The 24,717-nt window shown below is 44.4% G+C and overlaps 1 protein-coding gene across 1 annotated transcript in view; it reads right to left on the bottom strand.

Moving 5' to 3' along the window:
* The window catches only part of ext1b (exostosin glycosyltransferase 1b), a 106,586-nt gene that overhangs the window by 6,000 nt on the left and 75,869 nt on the right, over nucleotides 1-24,717 (bottom strand). The window contains exons 2-9 of the mRNA XM_035182760.2: nucleotides 23,149-23,242; nucleotides 19,609-19,716; nucleotides 18,134-18,253; nucleotides 14,361-14,493; nucleotides 12,337-12,455; nucleotides 8,099-8,194; nucleotides 2,450-2,539; nucleotides 409-569 (exon numbers count right to left, since the gene is read on the bottom strand). Of these exons, the coding sequence (XP_035038651.1) occupies nucleotides 409-569; nucleotides 2,450-2,539; nucleotides 8,099-8,194; nucleotides 12,337-12,455; nucleotides 14,361-14,493; nucleotides 18,134-18,253; nucleotides 19,609-19,716; nucleotides 23,149-23,242 (921 nt within the window). The remainder of the gene's footprint in view (nucleotides 1-408; nucleotides 570-2,449; nucleotides 2,540-8,098; nucleotides 8,195-12,336; nucleotides 12,456-14,360; nucleotides 14,494-18,133; nucleotides 18,254-19,608; nucleotides 19,717-23,148; nucleotides 23,243-24,717) is intronic.

The following is a 24,717-nucleotide window of genomic DNA, read 5'->3' as shown; positions in this document are numbered from 1 at the left end:
ATTGGCTGCCGTCAGATTAATGGGCCGATCCCATCACGGCTGAGTGAGGCCGTATTAAAGCTGACAGGGCTGTAGTTCCGCTAAACGCAGGAACACGGCGCGGCTGACAAATTGACATTTTGGATGAAACGTACCCGGTAAGAAACAAACACCGTTTCCTGAGGCTGTGCCACGGCGAACATCACACCTACTTTCATAATCTACAGATCACTGCATCAAAGTGCTGCATCAAAAGAAAGACAAGCGAACACTGGAGAGTCGAGCGGAGCTGTGATCCCGTTCTAACGGGAGCGGAACGGAACAGGAGGCAAAAACAGAGGGTTTGACTCTGTCGACGCAGATATTTCACACGGAGGTAAACAGACGCACAGAACTCTGAGAGGATGATCTGTGTGCATGGTGTCGTACCGGTGGTAGATGGCCGCCCCGGTCAGCACCATCGAGTAGTCGTTGGTCCATTTGGACGTGTAGCCCCAGCGCTCCTTGTTGCCGTCCCAGAAGTGGCTGCGTGCAGGGTAACCCACGATTCGCTCCGGAAAACTCTGCCAGACAGTGAAGGCAAAGTCCACCTGTGCAGAGGAAGAGGTCGACTTTACTCTATGTGGATAATAACAGTTATTAGATGGATGACGGGCAACACTTTCCAACCGTTTGTAAAACAGGTTTATAAATTATAGTGGCTTGATTCATAGAGCTTCAGGATTAGAGAATGAAAACATCTGTAAAAGTAAACATGCAATTTAAAACATGAGGAAATATGAAAACTACAAATATACTTCATAAGAGGATTATTGTAACGCAATATAACGTAGTGTTGCCTAAAAGTATCTGAACCACGTGTGCTATTTCACCTAAACACACGATAACTCATTAATGATTTTCCCACGTTTATAATTTCACTACGAACAAATACAAACAAACACAAACCGGAGGGAGTTTGTTCTCTTTAAAGGTTTAAACAAAGTATTCACCAATGAATGAAATAAACCTTCAATCAGGCTTTTAGTTACAACTTGTAAACTGTTTATATCAGTGTTTAAAAACAACCTAACGTGCCCTGCCTGTGTCAAAGAAGAACTCCAAAATGAAAAACATTTGTAAACTCAACAACAAACAGGATAAAACTTGTGTCGATTCTCCGGAGGAGAAAACGCGGACAAATGAAATTGAGATAAATACGTAATGTTTGAGTTAACTGCATCTATTTATAGTTGGTATTGTGTATAAAAAGACGGAAAGGAGAGAAGAATAAAGTGATTACAGGGAGAACCAACAAAGGAAGTGCACACTCAAACACACTTTAGTGAAAACACAACAGAGGCAAAACCTCATCAAACACAAAGCCGTGTTTCCTAAGCAGCTGCCTGCAGCAAACTTCTGTGGCTGCGATCAAAGCGTTCAATCAAATAAGTGGAAGAAAACATCACAAAGGCCTCAGCGGCTCCGCAAACATTACACCACACAGTTCAACACTATAATACACTGAGAGGCTGTTTGTATTAACGAACACTTCACTCGGAATCCACCATTAAACATAATCAACATCATTTTTGATCTGCTCCTTCTGCCAGGATTATTTGTCCCAAAGGAAAAGAAGAAGAAGAAGAAGAAGAGCTGCGACTGTTTTTTCTTTAAGAAGGAAGATAGTGGAATGATATTATAAGTCAAAAGGAAACGGGGTAATTCTACCGAAGTTCCAATTCAACACGGATATTACTTCAAGTGTGAGGAAGAACAACAGAATAGATTTTCTTCTCGGTGGAAGGCAATGAACAACGATACGAAAGTCAACTTTTAAATGAATGGAAAAGGTGAAACGATGAGGAGACTGTTCAGAAATCATTTTTGGCTAAATTATCTCGCACTGGCCTCCAACACTTATGGGAATTGTTTTTTGGGTTCATGACTAAATTGTCTGTATCGGAGAAAAACGGGTAGATTAGATTTTTCCTTTGTTCGGAGCTGGGATTCCCCTTCACTGCCACCTCTGCCTCGCCATCCTGATCCTCGGCACAAACAGCCTTTATGGGATCTAACTCAACACTGTTCAAAGCGGCATCTGGCTTCCCACGGTGCCGCGCCAAAACCTGTCCCCGGGAAAAAAATAAAAACCCCAGCAACAATCCCGACAGCATGTGGAACAAATATGTCCATAACAGGGCTGCTCTCGAACAGGGGATCGGAGAGAAGGAGCGTGATTACAAACAAATGGAGGTAGAAGATGGACAGAGAAGGTGAGAGAGAGGAAGAAAGACGGCCAGATGAGAAAAAGATGGAAAAGCTACAGGCTCAAGTGATTTGAGAGTCAAGCTGCAGAGCGAAAACTTAAAAACTTCAGGGACAAAGAGAAATAGATAATAGAATCAGAGAGTTGCATTTGGAACTTTGTTTTGTCTCAAGACAATAAAACTCCTGAGACAGAAGAGGAAGATGTTCTATTAAACGATACCTCTGTGGTGGACAACACTGTGTCTTCATCCAGGCTGAGGACTGCGTCGGTCACTATGGTCTCATAGGGCAAGAAGCGGCTGCTCATCACCTGCAGGGGGAGACACAGAGCGGACAGGGGTTAAAAAACATGTCGGCAGACGCGTAATATGAAACGAAAAACAGTCGGATTCCCTTCTTCAAACAGCGTTAATCAATGATCATGTGGTTGGATGGTTCACGTTAACGTGGCTGAAGGAGCGAACGTGGAGCGTAAAGCTTCTGTTATCAAATCAAATCTTTGACGTTCCGTTTCTTCTTTTTTTTTTTTTTTTACTCTCAGTGTGGAGATGTTGAATCACACAGACGACAGCTTCCACTGAACATGATGGAGCAGGATTCATTATAAAATCATCTTTTTCATGTTGACTCAAAAGCTGCTTCTGTTCAGTTTGCGGTTTTCTTTTTAAGCCTGCAATGTGGCCCCTTGGGGGGGGGGGCGGCAGAAACAAGCTGTACACTAGCGCCTAACAATAAAGATATCGACATTACAATGAAATCTTTTACTCGTTGACATGTTCCACCATGTTCACAAGCTAGTTGCCAACTTTGGCTTTGATGCTAAGCTGGAAGGATACAGATGATTTATAGTGCTCCTTTTAAAAAGGTGCGAAGAGAGTGAATCCAAAATCAGCAAAGACTTGGAAACCAAAACAACGAGCTGAAAGAGGCTAAAACAGTCGAGCTGAGGAGGTCGCTGCGTGTGATCCTTTCACAAAAAAGTATTTCAGTAGAATATTGATCACCGATGCGTGAAGGCGGAGCTCCACCACTCGCATCTTATGTTCTCCAGCTGGAGAGAAGAGCCGCCGGTGAATCGAGAGATTTGCCGACAAAAACCTCTTTTTGCTTCGACTGTCAACTGGATGCATTTTTTATGTCTCCTTGCAAATCCGTCGGGATTCCGGGGAGACAACAAGCAGCCACACCGTCAACAACCAGCAGCTCACAGAGCAGGAGGGGGAAAGACAATATCCTGCTCTTTACTGCTCCCTGTTGTTCCTCAGCTGTGATGGAAGGCTGATACAGAGTTGTCTGTTTTAGATCAACACACAGACGCAGACAGACACCTCGGCACAAATTGACTTATATTTTCTCCTCCGCTGTCGAAAAACAGAATGTATATTTAATGGTGGATGAAACCAAACTGTATAATACATGACAGTCCTTGAACATTTTGTGGAAGCGTGGAGAGAGCGTCGGTGGCCGGGGGCCCGGTGGGCGGAGGGATGAACGTCCTGTCTCTTTACAAACAGGAAGTCTTCGGTGTGCTGCCGAGACGAAAGACGCTCGGATGAGAGAAGAAACAAACCTAAAAAACGGCAGCTTTCGCGTTGACGAAGAGCGAGTGCATCGTAAACTGGATTGTGCTCGAGGTCAACCTCCCACACACTTCTGATGCATACAAAGCTTTAATGGATGTAAACACACACACACAGTTATTCAGCACAGATCTTAAGGTCAGACCTCTGCTAGCGTACTTGTTATTTTTAAAACACCATCACCTGCACTGAAAATACATCACATATAGATTCTCTCTAAACACCTGGGACTGTGTGCAGCAGGGTGACCTCCCTCTCCACAGGTCTTCTTCTCTCCTGCCGCCGAGGGCAGCGACACACGGCCGAGAAAGATACGAGAACACGCGACTTCGCCGACGAGCTGTGTGAAGCCGGTTATCTCTCACCGCACCGTGACCGGTTCTAACCTTCATCACACTTCGCTGTGAACGACGTCATAGAAGTGTGGAGAAAAAAAAAACATCCATCGGGACTTTGTTCCTTTGTTGTGACGTCTTCAAATTGCGTTTTTATCGACAGACCAAAGTTAGTTTGGAATCGTAAAAAGATGGTGTTTGAATTCAGTTTAGTAAAACATTGACTGTTGCTATATTAGCGACAGAAAACAGATATTAAAGAAGAAAATTCTTTAAGGTAATTCTTACAATTCTTATACTTCTTTTTATATCTCAAAGCAGGTTGACCACATCCACTTCAAACTGGCTCAGGAACTCGTTAAGACCTTGATGATCCCTCATGGATGATGCATGTTTGATCTACATGCCACCATTCAAATAAAGTTAGAGCGCCACCCACTGGCAGGAGGAAACAACACGTTTTCCCACTTGTTAAAAGGGCCCAACCACAGACAACAGACTGACTCTGTGGCGACACCTTGGTACTGCAGCTCCTCAGTAGAGATTCTGGCTCTAAATGGCAGCATCCAGGATATTTGGGCTTCATTTTATTTTTTTGGAAGTGGAGATGCGTCGTCCATCTTTCTTTTAAATCCATGTAACCAAACAATTTGATAACAGGCCGATACAAACCACAGCAGCCTGAACACAGTCATAACGGCTTCAGATGGGACACGGTCTGTCTTTCTATAGGTGCTCTGTGTCTCCACCTTTGTTCCCACACACAGCGCAGCCCCGGCACGGCTGTTAAAGCTGACTCCACAGGCAACGACAGCAGCTTCGACTGTCGCTCATATTCTGACGGGGAGAGAAGGCCGCGGCGTGTGAGTGACAGTTGTGTTTACAGGCGAGGGGGAAATGAGAGGAGATACCCTCCCCTCTCATCATTACTGTTGTAATGTCCTGCGGGCATTAAGAGAGGAACAAAACAATCTCTCCACTCAGTGTTTTCCACTTGTTTACCAGCAGAATGTGTAATGGAGAATAGAGGAGACGACAGGAGGCAGGTGTGGGTGAGAGTCACAGAGAGACAAACGGGGGAGAGAGAGGGAGAGAGGACGAGAGGCCGGTGTTTTAAAGCCCCAGATGGTTTGTAATGTTCCAAGTGCGACACATTAGCCCGGGGCTTCCTGGTGCTCTCCAGGAATGTGAGCTCTTACAGCAGGAATCCGCCTGCAGCACTTCACCTCCTCTGGAAGGGACAGCAGCTCCGGAGCCGGGGGGGGAGGGAGGGAAGGAGGGAGGGAGGGAGGAGGGAGGGAGGGAGGGAGGGAGGACGGGAGCAGGACCACCAGCCACAGTGAACCATGTTAAACACTGCTGGGTTTGTGACTACAGGCGGAGAGCATTTCTTTTTATTGGGCGACTGTGCCGCAGACAGAGAGGACGGATGACAGAGGGAAGAAGAGACGAGTGTTGGTTCAAAGAGAAGATTTGTGTTGTTTTATGTGTTTTGTGTTGTCAACAAATCCCATTAAAAAAAAAAGACCAAAGGCAAAAATGCTAAAAATGTTAACATGTTGATTTCTTCCTCCGGAGATCTTTAAAAACATCTATCGTTTTAATAAACATTTATTAAGTTAAAACAGACGTGTGCCTACATAATAAACATTAATCTCAAACTGCTGTATGCCTACACACAGATATGTATATTGTCATGAGTCTTACTACATTTAACCAGACTGTTGTTATGTCTCTAATTTTTAAAGCAGGTTTTATTGGCAGCTTAGAGGAATAGGAATTTTGACTTTTCAGTTTGGAAACTAAATTCACAGAAAACAAAACTGAACTCTTGACTGAATAAATTAAAAATGAGAAATGTTCATAATTTCAAGGGGAGGGAAAATGAAATGATAAAGAAACACATCTGCGAGCGAGCGAGAGAGAGAGAGAGAGAGAGAGAGAGAGAGAGAGAGAGAGAGAGAGAGAGGAATAAAGAGGCAGGAAAAATGAAAACATTTTCTCTCTCTCGCTCCCTCTGTGGGGTAGAGGAACACAGCTCGGCTCGCCACGGTAAACACAGAACCCGCCGCAACCACAACAAACCACAGGCTGCCTGGTACACACACACACACACACACACAAACACACACACAAACACACACACACACACCCACACACACACATCAGACCACTAAGCCTGTTCCGCTCGCTTTTCACGGACACGAGGCGACACGGAGGCCGACTGCTCTGACTGACAGCTCGGAGGAAACCACTCGGAGCCACAGGGAGAGGTAAACCATGAACCCGGCCCACCGCCGGGTGACTGACACTGATGTGAAAACCACTTCCTCTGATTGGCAGGTGAAGTTAAGTCGTCACGAGCGAGAGGAGAAGTCTGATGTGTCGGAATACAGATGAGTCCTCCTCCTTCAAAAACAAAACCTCAAACGTGAGCTTGGAAATTGTCGAACCGACTCGGATCAGCCTGTGCGTCCACATCTGACCTTTGACCCGTGAGAGACGAGGGTCACGGGGAAGTCAGAGAAAACACAGACGCCTCTTCACAGGCCAGAGACTTGAGCGTAAAGAGCTAATAAGGCTGTCATAATAAATGCCAGTGAGGCGCGCTCGTCGCTCAGGGCTCCGTGTCTGTGTGGATGAAGGGTTAACTGACAGAAACTGAAACTGAGACACACATCACAGTTTTTTCCCGAAGCTTTGAGTCACACTTACACCTTTGTTCACACTTTAATCTCCTATTTGCTGCTTTTCTCCGTTTCTTGTCACCGTGAAACAAATATCTGAGCACTGGTCCAGCAACATAAGCCATTTAGAGGCTTCACCTTTGGTTCCATGTCATTATTTTCATCTTACAGACCAAACAATCCATTTATTGAAGAAGTAATCAGCTAAGTAATGAGACTGAGTTTTCGCTGCCTCCGTGTAACACACACATTTAAGTATAGATTTAGTAATTATGGGTTTTGAAATGGCTGCAGAAGATGATGTTAGGATCATAAGTTAAAACCATTAGGATAAAACTAAACCTCAAACTAATGAAAGTCGTCTGCCGGGTTTATTTGTTGTGAATATCACAACTCAACTGCAAATTATTTCTCCTGAGAGATTTTTTGTCACTTTCTTCACTTAATTAGATATTTATACGATTAACATTAAGAACAAACAGCAGTAAATACGCTGACATAATAAATAAATGCAACCGTGCATATGCACTTAGATTACTGCCTCCTTATCTTTCCTAACAATATGCATTAGCCTCTCAGTCACGCTTTTTTCCCAGAGTATATTATTCCCATTACTGAGCTTTAATTAAAACCACACAAAATGTCCTTTAATGGAATCAGTGCAGCACAAATCGAAACCCATTAACTGCCAGAAACTCTGAGACTGAGCAGAATGTGCAGAGATACAGTAGCTTTACAGTCTGAGAGCACGTACAAGAGGAGAGGCCTCATGACAAGTGATAGTGATGTCACACCTCTGAGGTCATTTTCAGACAAACGTTTAGCTGAAATGATCCAGAGGGGGATGCACGTGAGAACGTAAATGTCCAAATCAGTTGCTACCGGACATTTTCTGGAACTTTTACTGCCAACCCTCAAGCAAAATGTCAGAGTGAGTCCGTGAGAACACAGCGGGAGAATGTTTCTCGGTAAACAGTGGGTGTGTTGATGACATTTCCAACTTTTGACAGACAGAAAACTGAAAAAAAACAAACTACAATGGCACAAAGTAGAGCCCAAAAGCTCCTCCAAGGCCCAAGTGGTCTTCCCTGATCCCTCCTGCAATCGTCCACCAGGTTCTGTTATAATCCCTTCACTTGGTTTTGAGTAATCTCGCTTAAGAACAAACAAATATCTGTCTGACTCAAAGGGAAAATGTCTGGACCCAATTTTCCCCACAGTTCATGTCAGGACCTGAGCGGACGAGTGCCCGTGCTGCGTCTCTCACCTTATTCTCCCCCTCGATGACGATGACGGGCACTGAGGTGGCGGGCCAGCGCTGCTTGGCGGGGAGAGGCTTGTCACAGTTCCACAGGACAATGATCTGTAAGGAGGAAACACAAAGGTCTTGTTACCTGCGTCGCAGCTGATTTGATTTCCTCCAAGCAAAACAGCTCGCAGCTCACAGACGCTCAGCTTGCTGCTGAATCAACCCACAGAACATGTGACATTTACGTGGCCCCGGGGCCACAAATGTCACCTTATTACCGGCTGGTAAAGAGCCGGAAGGGCAACGAAAGTGATAAAAAATTCAATTATGCTTCTAGAACGGTTTGTGGGATTCAGTCCGTAAACCATCGGCTTGTATTTGTAACCATGATACAACATGTGGCCGAACACATTCTCCAGCTCTCCTCCCTCCGTCTCTAATCAGATGATGTTTTACACGAGGACACACACACACACACACACCATGTGACTTCCACTCAGTCGACATGGAAATGTCACATGAAGTTCCCACTGCACAGCGGCAGCAGCCTTCATCAATGTTTGATGAGAAACACACACACACACACACACACACACACACACACACACACACACACACACACACACACACACACACACACACACACACACACACACACACACACACACACGACTCCTGTCTGACCTTATACCCGTTACACAGCCTGCTCTTCTCATGCATCTTAGATCGGATGTAGTTTAGGTGCCGCTTTCCGTCCCCAGGAAAACACAATCGTCCAATCACAGCTGTATCGAACATGAGAGGCGGCGCGAAGCTTTAATAATTAAAGGGACTTGATTTTAAAAAAAAATCTGGCATGTTTAGGGGGCTGATATTTATGAGCGTTTGCGATTTGGTGCAGATCCAAATAGGATAAGGGGACTAATGGACCTTGCTCTCTACTAAGGACCATTCCAGTTAAACTTACTAATTAGTCCTCATTTGAAAAATTGTTGCAAATGTAGGAAACTTGTTACATGATTCTCCTTTTAAAACGAGTTAGTAATTGATTCCTGGCTGGTGATAAGTAAACAGAGAGAGTCCTGTAGTCAGAAGAAACTGATCCATCCCTGTCCCACTGTACAGGAGACAGATTCTGCTCCCGACGTCCCTGATGGAAGCGAACCAGAGGAATTTCCCTGCAGGGATCAATAAAGTCTCACATTATTTTGACATTAACCGCGTCACACACAGCGGCTCGGCCCCTCGGGGACTCTGCACCCTGACTGGACCTGCCAAATTACGAGCCGGGAGCCATTTGGATGTCTGTGTTACCGCGTTCCCATGTGACGGCAGCAGCTGTTTGTGTGAGAGAGAGACACTGAGGACGAGGAGGCTGAACGGAACGACGTACACCTCGAAATGCACATTCATCCTCTCATTGTCCGAACAAAGATAAAACACAAAACAAAAAAATGAGGCTGAGCCTGGGCCAAAAGAGTATTTGTCATTGTAGGATCACAACAGGTACACACATCTACACTCACAGCTGAGGAACACGTTATTCCAATACATGCTTCTATTCCTGTTTGATTAGAAAGACAGATGGTGTCTCTGTCAGCTCACCAGCCCTCTCCGGGGGCTGACGGAGCCATTGTGTGTGTGTGTGTGTGTGTGTGGTGGAGTAACTGTTGATATGTGTGTGTGCAGCACGAGTGGAAAGGAAACGCTCCTCTCGAGATGCTCGTGCACACACACGCAGCAGGAGGGCCAGTGTCAGAATGCGCCTCAAAAGCTTTCTTGCGTCCAATTTAGCCTCCTCCGCCCTCCGTGTTCTTTCATTCTCTCTCTTCCATTCATTTATTTATATCCCTCTCCCTTTCGTCATCCGCTCTAAACCCCCCCCCCTTCCATCTCCTCTTGTCTGTACAATGAGGAATAAACCTCCCTGCCTGCTGTACCTGGATCTCCACTTTGTGCAGGAACTGAAGGCTGCAAACACAAAAGAGCGTCTTTGAAAAATAAGACGGTGCAGATTTCCCCTCATCCAGCCTGCTGCTGTGAGGAAGAGTGTTTTCTGGATTATTTGTGAGCCGATGGTTTGGTTTTCCCCCTGAGACGTACAGCTGGATATCAGCCCTCGATACTTATCCACTGAAATATGTTCCTGGCACAGCTGGAACTAGGAGCAGAGCGAATAGCTCCGGCCAGGCCCAACAGTCCTCTAATGAAACCACATTCAAATTCACTAGAGCCAGATTTTTATTTGGTGCTGTCATTTTGAGCACACACTCATAAATATTAGCCTCGTAAACATTCCCATTTGCACAATCCTGCTTTCTTTCGATCCATCGATCGATCTATCTATCTATCTATCTATCTATCTGTCTATCTATCTGTCTATCTCTCTATCTCTCTATCTATCCATCTATCTCTCTATCACTCTATATTTAATTATAGATTAACTATAAAATGTCCACTTGCTTGCTTGTTGCCTGCAGCTTTCAACAGTGTCACATGGTTTTCATTTCATGTTTCTGTCCATGTGGGCTCCATATCAGCTAATTTGCATCTTTAGTGAAGATTCTTTGTTATATAATAAACTGAAAAGTTAAAATATGTTTGCTGGATTTTAAGCTGCTTTTCATTTAGCTCAAGTCATTGTGTGTGTGTGTGTGTGTGTGTGTGTGGTGAAGATTTAAAGGGGCAGGCCACCATTTTTCTACACTGTAAAGTCAGTTTAATAGTGATGAGAAGAACCACTCAGTCTGTGAAAACAGTTAAATAACTAATGTGGAGAAGCTTTTCCAGCTTCCGTGGTAAGATGTGAACATTTGTGAGGCAGGAAAGGAAAAAAAATAAATAAACAGATGGTGGTACTGAATTGCATTATGGGAGATCCTGTGTCCTGTTACAATTTAAGAAATTTTCTTTTATAACAATATATTTCAGACAAGTATCAGGATGGGATCATCATACCGACACAGAAATGTTCAAACAACAGGGATATGTACACACACATGTACACACATAAACAACCACAGACACATAATACAAACATGCACAAACATCCCGCCCACATTAAACACACATGCACATACATCACCACATTATTCCCGTTCACACACGCGATCACACAACTGGATGTCCAAACACGACACTCACACGGAAATACATCACTCCTACACAAAATACAAACTCGCTTACTCATACTCTCTGCTGGCCAAACAAATGAACAAACAAAGACACACACACACACACACAAACAGCCATCGGGGAGGAAATTCCATTTCATTTCCCGCACTGGTAAGGAGCAAGCTGGGGAATCAATACACAGCATCTCCAGCTGTCCTGAAGGGACAGATGTAGCACCGCGGCAAAATGTCGCTCTAATTCAATCCCCCACAGTTAACACACACACACACACACACACACACACACACACACACACACACACACACACACACACACACACACACACACACACACACACACACACACACACACACACACACACACACACACACACACACACACACAGGATGGAAGATGAGCTTTATTGTTACTCTGGTTTGAAAATGTGATCATAAAACAGCCGTATGAGCAGAATAATGTGCTGCAGGTTTGGAAAACAAGGCGGAGATCAGTGGAGGACTGTGAAGATTCTTAACCATCACAACTAGTGATTTCTAGAGCTGGTTTTCAACTGGTCAAAAAAATAAACCCACTAACACCCGCTCACACCTGGCTTCTGTCTGTAATCTGAACAGATAACATCAGCTCTCACTCCCAGGTCGAATGAAAAAGGTTTTAATTGGCTCCGATCAGCAGAGTTGGGAACATGACACCCGGTGAACACGCTAAGCTGATGAGACAGCGGTGTGAGAGAGCACCTCGGTTATCAGTGTGTTCAGGATGTCGATCATGAACGTAAAAGGGAAACTCCTGTTCTGGCGATGAGAAGGGAGTCAATTGCTTCTATATGGCAGGAATACCCACATGTTTTTAGGGTTAAAGAGGTAAGACTGTACCTAAACCTTTTTCTAACCCTAAAAGCAAGTGTCAATACCTAACAAAGAATTTGAGAAGCTATATACTTGATTTTTTATATTAAACATGTCTGTAATTGGGGAAAACATGTGGCTTGGATCGGGCTCTATTAGTTTACACTCTAATACCTCAATATCTGTCCCCACAGTGACATGTAATCCCATGGGTCCCCACCGGGGTATTCAAAACAAAACACACACATAAATACACACACACATGCGCTTTACCTGTGCACAATACTGGGACTTGGCCACAGATGCCAGGAGCTTGAGTATGGGCTGGGACTGGGACACCAGTGGGGAGACGGCGTGGATGACCGCTGTGAACTTGGGGTACGGTTTAATGCCTGAAACACAACGACAGACACAACAATCATTATTAAAGCATTTCTTTTTAAACACATCCAGGAAGTGACGGCGGCTGGAACACGGCGAGCCGACTGTCAGCCGCCCGTTTAAGCATCAGGCTCTTTGAACAGAATAAAGCCAGACGAGAACTGCAGGCGCTGATTCCAAACTCCTCACATCTATTTTCAGTGAGAGATGTTTCTCGCAATGAGTCTGTCAGCCGTTCAAAAATATAGATGATTTAAATGTCAGGGATGTAGGTGTTTCAAGCCGGTCTTAAAATATTCAACAACGTTTTTTGAAAATGTCAAATCTCTTGATCACTGGATATATTTCATTTTGTAAACTCCTCAGCTGGATCTGCAGCCCGGCGAGCAGACGACTAACTGCTGATGTGACTTTAAATTCGGTCTGACTTGATGTGAGAAAAGACTAATTGAGGCTGAAAATGAGCAGGAAATAAGATATTGAGCAAGACGGATCATAGAGGACGTTCAACTTTTCCTAATTTAAATCTAATCTAACCCAAAGCAACAAAGCGTGGCGCCGAGGAGATCGCATTAGACGAGTCTCCTTTACGCCGCTGAGCAACCTCTGTGAGGAGGAGTAGTTGGAAAAGTTGGAGCTGGTGATTTGTAATGAAAAAGTAAAGAGTCTGCAGAGTTTTTTAAACACCTGAGATATAAATACATTTGGAACAAGCTCATAATCAGACAATGAACAAAACCAGGAGCCTGCAGCTGAATCTAGATTTTGCATGTACTTGAAAATGTTCCTTATGTTTTCCTGCACCCACAAGATCTTTATTCCATGTATATTAAATGTGCTGGAGCACTTTTATTTAAAGTTTCCTCAAATTCAGTTGCAACTTTATTCAGAAAGTTATAAGTGTCCCTAATAAAGTGAGTTACACTGTTATGAGTCTTTTATTATTCTAAACTCTTCTTTTCATCACAAAATCTCCCCAAAATCCAGCTCCTTTCAGCTTCTGAATAAAACTTTCATTTAACTGAAGCAACAGAAACAACCACTGCTCCTGCCGTGAGTCTTCGAGTGTTAATATAAAGTGTGTGTGTGCGTGTGTATGTGTGTGTGTGTGTGTGTGTGTGTGTGTGTGTGTGTGTGTGTGTGTGTGTGTAAACCCATCAGACACTTGCAGCCTTGTCTCCTGGAAACTCATCCGTGTTTAATTGCTTCCTCATTGACGAACCTGGCGTGGCGCAGTAATCCACGCCTGTCACCGCGCCCATCCATTTAAATATCAGCGCTCCAACCTGGGTGCTCCATCAACTGAGCTTATACGTTTGCACCGTGCCCGTCTGCGTGCGCAGGAACGTGCGTGTGGATGTTTGCGGTGCCCTGGCAGCGCTGGATGATGATGGAGTGAAGAAGTGAGGGATGGAGAGGCTCCCGGGTCACAGACATGTGGCAGGGGAGAACTCGGCGCTGCTGAACCGTAGCAGGAGGAATTGGCTGCGCTGCAGCAGCAGCAGTAACAGTGCTGACTCAAAAACCAATGATGGACGGATTGGTGTGTCAGCAGGACTAATACAAACATCCGTCAAAGGCCCATTCCTCCACTGAATTTGCGGCGAGATACAGCCATTGGAGGAGAGCAGTCGATCGGGGGGTAAAGGCCATAATTCTGCTGCCCGGACAAGGTCCAAACACACAATCACAGCTGCACTAACATCTGCACAAACTGGCTTCCCCTACAAAACACTGTGACAAAATATTTGGCCGCAGGGTGATGGATGGTGAGAAACTTTTGTGATCAACCGTTATGGAGCAGTTCATTTCTTCACTGGTGTGAAGGGATGTGATTGTTGTTATGTAACCGCACTTTGTACTGTGTGTTAGTGTGTGTGTGTGTGTGTGTGTGTGTGTGTGTGTGTGTTACTGACCCAGTGTGGCGTAGTAGAAAGGGAAGTCTCCCAGGTATCCAGAGTACTGCGGAAGGGCAAACAGTCCCCCAGGGTGACTGTTCCACATCAGGCTGCTCCTGGAGCCGTGCTCCAGCACCCGGTCCTGGATGATCTGCACGCAGCCAAACAAAGTGAACACACATTAGACAACAAATGAGACCGTGAGAGGGTTTTGCTTTGATTTATACACACTTTCAAGGACAGGATGTCACATTAACGTGCTGCAGAGTTTCAGACCATTTATCAATTTAAAGGTCCCCTGTGGAGTTTATGAACTCTGGTAGTGTGAAGCAGAGATGCTTTTATGAATGGGGCCATGTTTATGCTCCTCCTTTGAGGACGCACATGAATACCAGCACGAAGGTGAACTACAGAGGGCAGGAGTGTGACTAGGAAAGATGCAACACCAACAAAAGCAGAAAAGCTGTAAACACAGATGTAAACATTACAGCTCTCGCTTCATCTGACTTGAACTTTTCTCTGCAGCAAGTACTGCTCCATTTCTATTGAAATATCCTATGTTAATGACTTGGTAATGTCGTTCCATAAATTCCACAAAATCAAAAAGATCTGTTAAACTACCCACAATCCTCAGGTGTAGAAGCGACGGCCATGATTACCAAGGAAATGCTGACTACAACCCCACAAATCATCAGCTGTTAGAATAATTGTGTACACAGTCTTGTACCTTTGTTTTAAAGTTTTCTGCTCTGAATTAAACATTTTATGTCCATGATTCATCTCGGAGCTGGTCGGCCTGGTTCCAGACTTAAAAGTCTTTTTATGAGGATTTTCTGAAACGTCAATGGGAAATTTACTCCTGGAACCGGAGCCATTCTAAAAGTGGGTGGTCACTGTTACTCTCTATTCCTCTGCAGAACAGGCAAAGTGAGGATTTAAAAGTCTGAAGCAAGTAAGGTAAAGGCATCTTCATAGTTCAGCTACACTGACAAGAACAAAAAGTCATCAGCTGTACCAGTCAGTCAGTCCGGCCCCTGATTCTCTCTTTGCCCAAATTGAGAAGTCAGTCAAACGGTCAGGAGACGTGAGAGCGGACTCTATTTTCCCCTGGACGCAGCTCAGAGGGGCAGAGAAAGAGATATTGCTGCCGTGCCCTTGAGCCATGCTAAATTGCTTCAGTAAAACAGACACAGGTTGGCGGTGGTGTTTTATGGCGGCTGTAGAGTCGGGAGGTGACGGCCGGACTTGGCTCTGTAACTCAAAGGACGGAGATATAAAGAGACGTGAGGAGAGTCAGGTGAGCGATGGGTGCGCAGCTAATAGCTGAGTGAATTGTGAAAAGTTAATAATAACAGCCGGAGGGGAGTTTATGTAATAACGCTGATAAAGCCACGTGTAAATTCATCATTTGGTGGCAGGGACATGAGGAAGGGGAGAAAAAAAAACAACAACAGCCAAGTGTGGCTTTGTTTTTACTTTCCCGAGCTTCGTCCCCGAGGGGGAGTTGATAACCATTTGCCTCGGACAAACAGATTAACTGGAAAATCCGTTGGCTTTCTCTATAAAAACAGTGCCCGCCACCTTAAAAACCCAGAGTCCTTTACACCTTATGAGGGGCAATTCTGCTCGCTCGGCTGCAGCTCCCCCCCCCGTCGGCGGCCCTCAGTCGGGACATGATGGACGACTCAATCTCGCCTCAGAACAGCCACAATCAACCAATTAGAGCATGATAGATAAATCCTGCTTCACCGCGAGCACACTGTGAGCTCGCCTTTAATAGGTGAGTTTAATAGTTGTACCAGCGCCGCACATCCGGCTATATTGACCTTGTGATTGGTCGAAATGTGTCTGACTCCTGACAGGGAAACACCGCATGATAGGTTGGAGTTGTGTTTCCATCACGAGTGCCGTCTCACATAAGGACACGCACACACACTTAGACACACACACGCAGTTTGGAGTGGATCTGGAAAGTCATTAAAACGCGAGTGTGTTTGTGAGTGTGTGTGAGGAGATTCTATCTGTCAAGATATCGGAGTGTGTGTGTGTGTGTGTGTGTGTGTGTGTGTGTGTGTGTGTGTGTGTGTGTGTGTGTGAGTGTGTTTATCATTAAAGATCTGTGAGGAGGATGTGGGGGGGTACCGGCTCGACAGGATGAATAAACCATGTCGCTCGTTATCTCGGGGGCTGCCACGGCAACACCATTTACATATGTCACCCCTTCTCCTCTTCACCCTTTTTCTCCCAACATTCTTCCCCTCGCTCTTTTATACAGGACAGTCAGTCAGGATTAAGTGTTTAGCGCACGCGCACACGCACACACACACACACACACACGGTACAGACTTTCGCCATGTCACCTTGCTCTTTAGTGCGGAGTGACATGTCAGCAGGGTTATGGCTGGGTGGTGCCATGCGGATCTGGGCTGACACACATTGACATATGGGGATGTGTATCTGATTCAACGTGTGTGTGTGTGTGTGTGTGTGTGTGTGTTTGAGAGACAGGGGTAGATAAACAGACCGGAGATGTAGAGCTGGGCAAAAATCAGACAGACTCTAGACACCGAAGCCTCGACCGAATACGTGCGCTGTGTGTTTGAGGGCGTAGAAGCTCGTGTGTGTGTCTGTGTGCGTGTGTGTGTAAAAGTCAAATTTTGATGTATGATTTGGGAGGTTATGGAGTAAATAAGACGGTAGCATTGAGGAGAGCCTTGCTCCGAGGCTTTAGCGCTGCGGTCGGAGAGGAAATTAAATGCGTGATGGGATAAGAGAGAAGACATTTGTAACCACGGCGAGACACCGGCGGTGCACCCAGGTTTTATCCCTGCATCTATAAACCACTTGTTTAAACTGAATAATGAGGGATGGGGATCGGACGGATGAATTGTTTTTCCAGTCACAAATTCCCTAAGGGGGGGGTTATTGTTAACGGGGTGGATGCACATGACAATAAGAGGTCGGAGGAAGGAGGGAGGGAGGCTCCAGCTACTCTGAGAATCAACCAGCGAGCCTCCGTGGATGTTGAACTGCGGCAGTGAAGAGTTTCAACAAGTAAAGCTGGATGGATTTCATCAGGTGGGAAAAATAAGAATGAATCCAAACTTTTAAAACTTCTCAAAACAACATAACTTTTGGCAGAATTGTCTTAATTTACTGTTTTAATCTTCATCTTCATGCATGACCCCAATAAGCCTCAGCATTGCTTTTCTCTCTCCTCTCATTGTTTAGTCTTCAGAACTACTTCTTCGCCCCCCCCCCTCTCATATATAGGACTCCAGTTTGAAAGATACACAAAATCCAGTATTTTGTGGTTGTTCTTCATCTGCTTCCCGTTGCTCTGTGTCTCTCTTTTATCACTTTGCATCTCGTGGTCATTGTGTTTAATTTAACTTGTTTAACTTAACTTTAACAAGAAATCCTAATGGTCTCTGAGGATTCAGTTATTGGAACATCTTGGCCCCTTTGCATCAACAACACTCCATCATATGAGCTAATATATTGTGAAATGTGGAGTTTCCAGGGTCACAATTTGAGTGTTACACCCTTTTTTTAATCCACTTTGAATAAAACAGAGAAGCAGCTTGTGAGAAGTTTCAGTTTTCTTCTATAAACGACACATTCGCACCGAGAGACCAACGTGATGCCTGAGAATAGAGCAAAGATTGCAGAGTCTGCTGCGACACTGCAGCTCTGAGAGAAAGATTGATGATGGAGGAGGAGAGAGGCAGGCAGAGAGGACAGAAGGGCGAGTGTTTGCATGTGTGTGTGTGTGTGTCTTGACTCCTCACCTCCAGCGTGGTCAGCACTATCTTCTCCACAGAGGAGAAGTAGGCCTCCCACAGGAACTGAGTCTGCTGTCTGAGGGACAGGATCTTATCCTGGTGGATGGAGCGCACCGTGGTCGGAATCTGTGAAACGACAAACAGTCAGTCAGTCAGCAGTAAATACGGAAGCTGGTTTTTAAATGATTGATCTGGGAACTTAAATGTGGTGGCAGGAAGTTTCAAATTGGTCCCATGGATACACTCAGGAAACTCCCATCAACAGATGGGAACTGTCGGCTGAAGCAGACACTGTACTGCAGTTTGTTTGAGCAGTGGCCACAACTATTTTTAGGTGATTTGGGTCAAATCCAAGTCTCAAATGTTCCCAATGCAATTCTACAGAGTGACTCTGAGTCCTGGAGGGAAAGTTTGAGTCAAGTCTCAAGGTTTCATAAACAAACTGCGAGTAGAGTTGCTTTTCTTTCAGGTCTTTGAACATCCTGGCTAAGTTTGCCTATAAATCATGACTTATATGAGCCACATCGGAATCAGCTTCAAGTTCAATTTATTTAGTTGTTTGTGTTTTCTTTACAAACTTTAAAGTTTAGAGTTAAACAGAAATCAAAGCTCAGTTCAATTTCTTTGTCATAAGGGTTTGATTATGACATCTAAGGAATCACTGCCAATATCGTTATTCCCTAATATCGGCTCGAGTTGTTCCCTGAAGATTTACGTCATGACCTTGAAAACGACAATCAAACTATGTGAGTTTAATTCCAGAGGAAGGTGAGATTATATTTAAGGGAATTCAGCAAATGACAAAATTAATTTAGAAAGTATTTGAGGTAGAAAAGCCTAAATGCTGTAGCAGCCACTTGGTGAATGATTTTGTAGTATTTTTATATCAAAGAGTTGTGCGTAGGCACCGGATCTGAATCCAGTGGAAAACCTTTGTCACGTGGTGAAACAGGAGATCGGCTGCATGAACAAATCTGCAGAAACGATGCGGTCGCTCAACGTGGAGCAGAATCCCAAAGGAACATTTCCAACATTGACTCTTTATATGTTATTAGTGTGGTGTTCCTAATAAAGTGCTCTGTGAGTGTATATAAATCATAATGTTGTAGTAAAACAAATAGACACAGGATTTCTCGGCCACGTTTGAGGCTGCACACATCGAGCTGCTCATTATAAAACATCATAAAACTCAATGTCAAACAATATTATTACACACTTCATCCAAATTAAGATTTAATGGGCATATAATTACTTTCCCCCCCATGAAGTTGGAGCAATTTCAGCCAAATCCACTCGGTTTATTTGCCCTCTCGTGAAACAATGTGAGGATTTTGAGTGACGTTTTCAAACAGACAACCACTGCAGTGTGTTTAATGTGTCAGCAGCCAGAGGAAAACAGGTTCGATTCCCAGCTGTGGTGCCGCTGCTGTTTGTCTGCTGTGGTTCTCAGGTGATGTGGTTCAGCGTCTTCGGGCTGTTACCTGCAGCAGGAGCCGCTCGTCGCCGATGACCGCTGCTGTGTTCCAGTCGATGATCTCGGAGAAAGGCAGCTCCCAGCCGTTACTCAGCATCACGGGCACACACGCAGCCTGGAAAACACACAAACACACACAGACACACACACAGAGTGAAGTTTGGACATGATCCTTTACAAACAACATCACAGCTCCAGCCAAATCGAGCCTGTGCTGCTACGTATCGACTCGCTTTGTCACAGCTGACACACGTGGCTCCTTTCATGACTGTTCTTACACTCAATTCCCCCGTTAGGTGGAAATATAATGTTTTATTTCAAGCGTCTTTGGCGCAACATGGAGACATGATACAGAAAACCAGTCCGCAGTGCGATTATTGATGTTTTTTAATCTCATGTCTGTAAGTCGACAACTTAATCATCTACAAGCTACATGAGGTTTCACAGCAGGAATCTCATCGAGGGCTCAATTTGAACAACTGAGAGAAAAAAGCAGCTGCTTCAAAAACAATCAAATGTAACCACACTTAACTATAACAAATTTATATACCAATTCTAAATGACAGAAATTTCCTACTATTAATTGAATTGTCAGAATTGGATTAGATATTTAAAGGTGTATTAATTGATGTTTTTGGGCACTAGAGGGCAGCAGTATAAATTTTGTCAACAACACTTACACATTTATCCCCTTGTTAAGTTTATATCTTGTGTTTGCAGACATTATTTTCTAGTCAAATGCTTGTTGTCATTTGAGTTTCATTTTGGCTACAAACGTAAGGGCCCTTTAGAGGCTAAGTGTTCCGCCAGGTCCGCTGGCTAGTCGCCAACTGTGTGTGTCTGTGGTGCGGTGCTGAGCGTCTCCACTTCCTCCCATTGTACGGAAATAAAACCAAAAATATCCCCTGAAAAGGATGCCACCATCTTTCACCTCTGATTTTAAAAGGGATGCTGGAGTAGAGCAGAGGTATCAAGGTCATGAGTCATATTAGTAGTAGTAGTATTTCACCCCATTTTTATACTATCTCTATAGCAACATCCATGTCCCATCCACATACATGGAGGAGGTGGGGTTCATGACCTATACTACAGCAAGCCACCAGGGGGAGATTTTGGAGCTGTCTATGGACCGTAACTAACGAAAAGTTGTGGGTTTTAGAACCAAAACAAGGAGCTAAAAGACAAAGAATGATGAATAGATCTGACAGGAAAAGTAGAGTGGGCCAACTTTCACATTACACATGTTAATATGATCGATATAAAAATATTAAATAGTCAAAGCTTTAATTAAGTAGAGAATTCATCCCATGGAACAGTCCACAAATATAAGCTCAAATATAAACTAAAGCGCAAATGCCAGATACAAATTTAACATCAAACATGAGGCTCGCACAGCAGCTGAGCAATCAGATAAAAAACTGAAATAAGTTTGAACATATAATCTTGATAAGCAGGCGGGCGGCATATGTTCGGTGTGATGATGATGACAGATATAAATATGCAGAAAATTAGCAGCCATTTGTTGGAGAGCAGATCAGAGTCGAACGCTCTGGAGTGAAAAGTTGGTCGTCAGCTGCAGATGTGTGGATTTATTTAAACCAGAACACATTTACTCACTCTGCTTTAACATTTGTGAACGAAGCACAAAAAAAAAAGATTTTTAAACGGTTTTCTGATTCTGTTTGATTCATAAAATTGATCCTGAATCATTCACGAGCCTGGAAACCAAAGATTTGTTTTCAGACCAAATGTGATGTGAGCACTAGATGTCACTTTGTGCACCTGTTGACACATTAATATAAAATGTGACCTCAGGTGCAGGAGAGTTAATTACTCGGTGCAGGAGAAATGATAAAGAGATGAGAGCGGGGGAATTAGAAGAGATGAAAAAACAGAAGAAGAAGAAGAAGAAGAAAGTGGATGGAAGATGGAATGACAAATGAAAAGAGGGGAGAGGCCGTGGAGCTGAATGTGACCTTTGGCAGAGGAGTGGCAGAGAGATGGAGGGATGAGAGGAGAGGGAGAGAAAACGGCTGGTGTGTGTGTGTGTGTAACTGAGCGTGTGTGTGTGTGTGTTTGTGGTGGGAGTTTGATGTAATGACGGCCCTGTCACTCCCAGGTCATAAAGGTGTCAGCTAAACCAGAAGTGGCCCTTGGGCTCTGCTGCTATCACACACACACACACACACACACACACACACACACACACACACACACACACACACACACACACACACACACACACACACACACACACACACACACACACACACACACACTATTAACACACAGGCCTGACCTCTATTAGGAATTGCTTTCTCATGCAAACGCCAAAGCCTGTAAATACTCGCCCTCCGTCTTCCTCTAGATGGTGTGAGTCGATGGATGGGGTGAGTCAGACGAGTGGAGAGAGGAGACGAGGGGCACATTTCCCTCCTGAGTGAAGTGCGGCAATGTGTGTGTGTGTGTGTGTGTGTGTGTGTGTGTGGCAGCTGATAGTGAGATAAGCGAAGTTGTGTGAGTGCCCTCTGTGGACGGCAGCAGTGTGTGGTGAGGAGAAGTAAAGGACAGTGCAGCAGCTGATGCAGAAGTGAGCAGTGCAGACAAAGGAGTGAGTAAATGAGAATACGTAGATGAGAAGTGTGAGTAAAGTGGAGGTAGATGCAGATCCAGAAAATGGAAATTACACTTAGGGTCGTTGAGAGACATGAAGTCTGGAAAATGTCCAGAATCTAGATTTTGTAAACCCCCCCCAAGCTTCAGGATCATTTGGGCAGATAATCGGCAGCGACTGACCTCCAGTCGGGAACGCCCCCACGATTGTTGGAATCGGGTCTAAAATGGTCCCAATTACCCTCTAGTGTGCTGCAGCACTTTAGGATTCACACAGTTTATTGACTCCTTCTGCAAACAATTCCTCTTTAGTGGAGGGAGGGTCAAATACAAAATGGAAGTTACAAGACAGCTAATAAGCCACAAAACACTTCCCCAATTTGGACTCAAAGTGTTCAGCACTGTAGAAGGTGATTAGCTGCTGGTCATCAGTGGAAATTCAATGTAGTGACATTAAAACAAACTGATTTCAAATGGGACGAAGGACTTTACACTTTATTCTCACTCTTTAATGGTGAATTCCAAAGTGTTGCTTTGGGCTTAGCGACACAGAAATGAGAGAATGATAATTGTTCATGATCAAAACAGTTGTTAAACAACAAATGAACAGATAAAAAGAGTTTTCTGACACATTTACATTTTTCCCGCAGCCTCCGAAACCTTCCAGTGTTTCTATAAAACAGAGTTTGGAAGCAAAGAGCAGCAGCTAATCCTCCCAGTGCCGGTCTTGTTTGTTTGTATTAATGACTCCATAAAGGTGCTTATGATTCAGGGATCCTTTAATGACAGAGGTATACAGCACTATTAAAACAAATGTGGGAGGTTGAGTGTTGGAAGTGGCTCAATTTCTTCCTCGTTATATTCCACTGGTTGGCATGAATTTATACCGTTGTGCGTTGTTTTCTTATATTGTGTGTGTGCGCGTCTTGTTTACCTGCAGCGCCTCGAGGAAGCGAAAGGAGCCCAGTCGTCTGCCACGGGGCACCAAACAGAAGGTGGAGTTGTGGAGCATTTCCTTGTAGTCGTACCTGCAGAGACACAACAGACACACACCATGAGCTCAAGGACACGAACAAGAGCCGCGCGCTGACACAACGTGTGTAATCAGAGGGACACGCAGTTCACGCATCACTGCTAACTGCTGTGATGTTGGTGGTTGTGTATCACGGTTGAACAAACACAGCATGTGGAGTTTGTGATTGTCACTTTCACAATATGGGAAAAATTCATACTTTCACATTCATTCACGCACTTTTAATGACAAAAACCCAAATAAACGTTATATCCCATTTATCGAAAGATAGAGTGAAAGAGCCTCAGTATTATTACTATTATATTATATTATACTTACTTACAACTAAAGGTTCAATTATTTGACTTAATTTTATAATTCCTAATCAATTTGGCTAAACTGAGTTATTTAAAAACTGAGTGAATGCTCTTATTGTGTTTGCCTGCAGTTAATCTAAGAAAATAAGATCCATTTTATAATTTAGTTTTTTGTCTTTCCTCTCTCGTTCGCTGCACGATACTCCATCCTGTCCCCTTCCTCCCCTTCCTCTCCCCTTCCTCCCATCTCTCACACACTGCACATCGCCTCCTCTCCTTCTCCATCCCTCTATCTCCTAAAGCAGGAGGAGGATGCTGTGCTCCCTCTCCTCCTGCTGCCCCCTCATCCCTCTATCTCTCCAGCGAGGTGTGTCTTATTGCTCTCCAAACAGAGTGATCAACCCTGCCAGGGGTAATGAGCTGAGAGCGACACCTGCTCCCACCACACCGCTGCCTCTGTGTGTGTGTGTCTGTGTGTGTGTCTGTGTGTGTGTGTGTGACAGAGAGAGTGTGTTTCTGTGTATCATTGTGTTCTTTTTTGCACGCATGCTGCTTTCCCATGTTTTGACAGTTTGTGTGCTCAAGTACAGTGATGGTGATGTGTGTGTGCGTGCGTGCGTGTGTGTGTGTGTGTGTGTGTGTGTGTGTGTGTGTGTGTGTGTGTGTGTGCGTGCGTGCGTGCGTCCGTGTGAGATACATGTTTAGAAATTAGGATGTTTCTTGTATGATACAGACATTTACTTTCTCCTTCACTGAATCCACATTATGTCATTTTTAACCCCCAGTCTCACTCTTTCGTTCTCTTTCTTTTCTCTCCTCTCTTCTTCCATTTCCATTTCTTCGTGCTCTCTTTCTCTAGATGTGAACATCAAGAGAACATCCCGTGTGTGTTATTCCTCTCGGCCGTTCCCATGTAAACACCGAGCTAATAAGTATCACCAAACAGAAAGAGTCAACATGTCAGTCAACAGAACAGAACCAGGCTGCTGTCTGACGTCTAATTACTTTCTCTCCTCGTTTTTCTTTTTCTTACCTATTTTAATGAAACAGTCCGTTAATGCAAAAGGTAGAAATGATTCTTTTCACCGTGGAAAGTTGTTTCCCGCTGCACGAAGACACCGATCACAACATTACAAAGTAAACAACAGCTGCTTAAAACAATGATGGCTCAGAG

The sequence above is a fragment of the Hippoglossus stenolepis genome, chromosome 17, assembly GCF_022539355.2.
Source record: "Hippoglossus stenolepis isolate QCI-W04-F060 chromosome 17, HSTE1.2, whole genome shotgun sequence".
Lineage (NCBI taxonomy): Eukaryota > Metazoa > Chordata > Actinopteri > Pleuronectiformes > Pleuronectidae > Hippoglossus > Hippoglossus stenolepis.
Note: the sequence above shows the minus strand (reverse complement) of the source record. Positions and strands in the feature narration are given on the sequence as shown.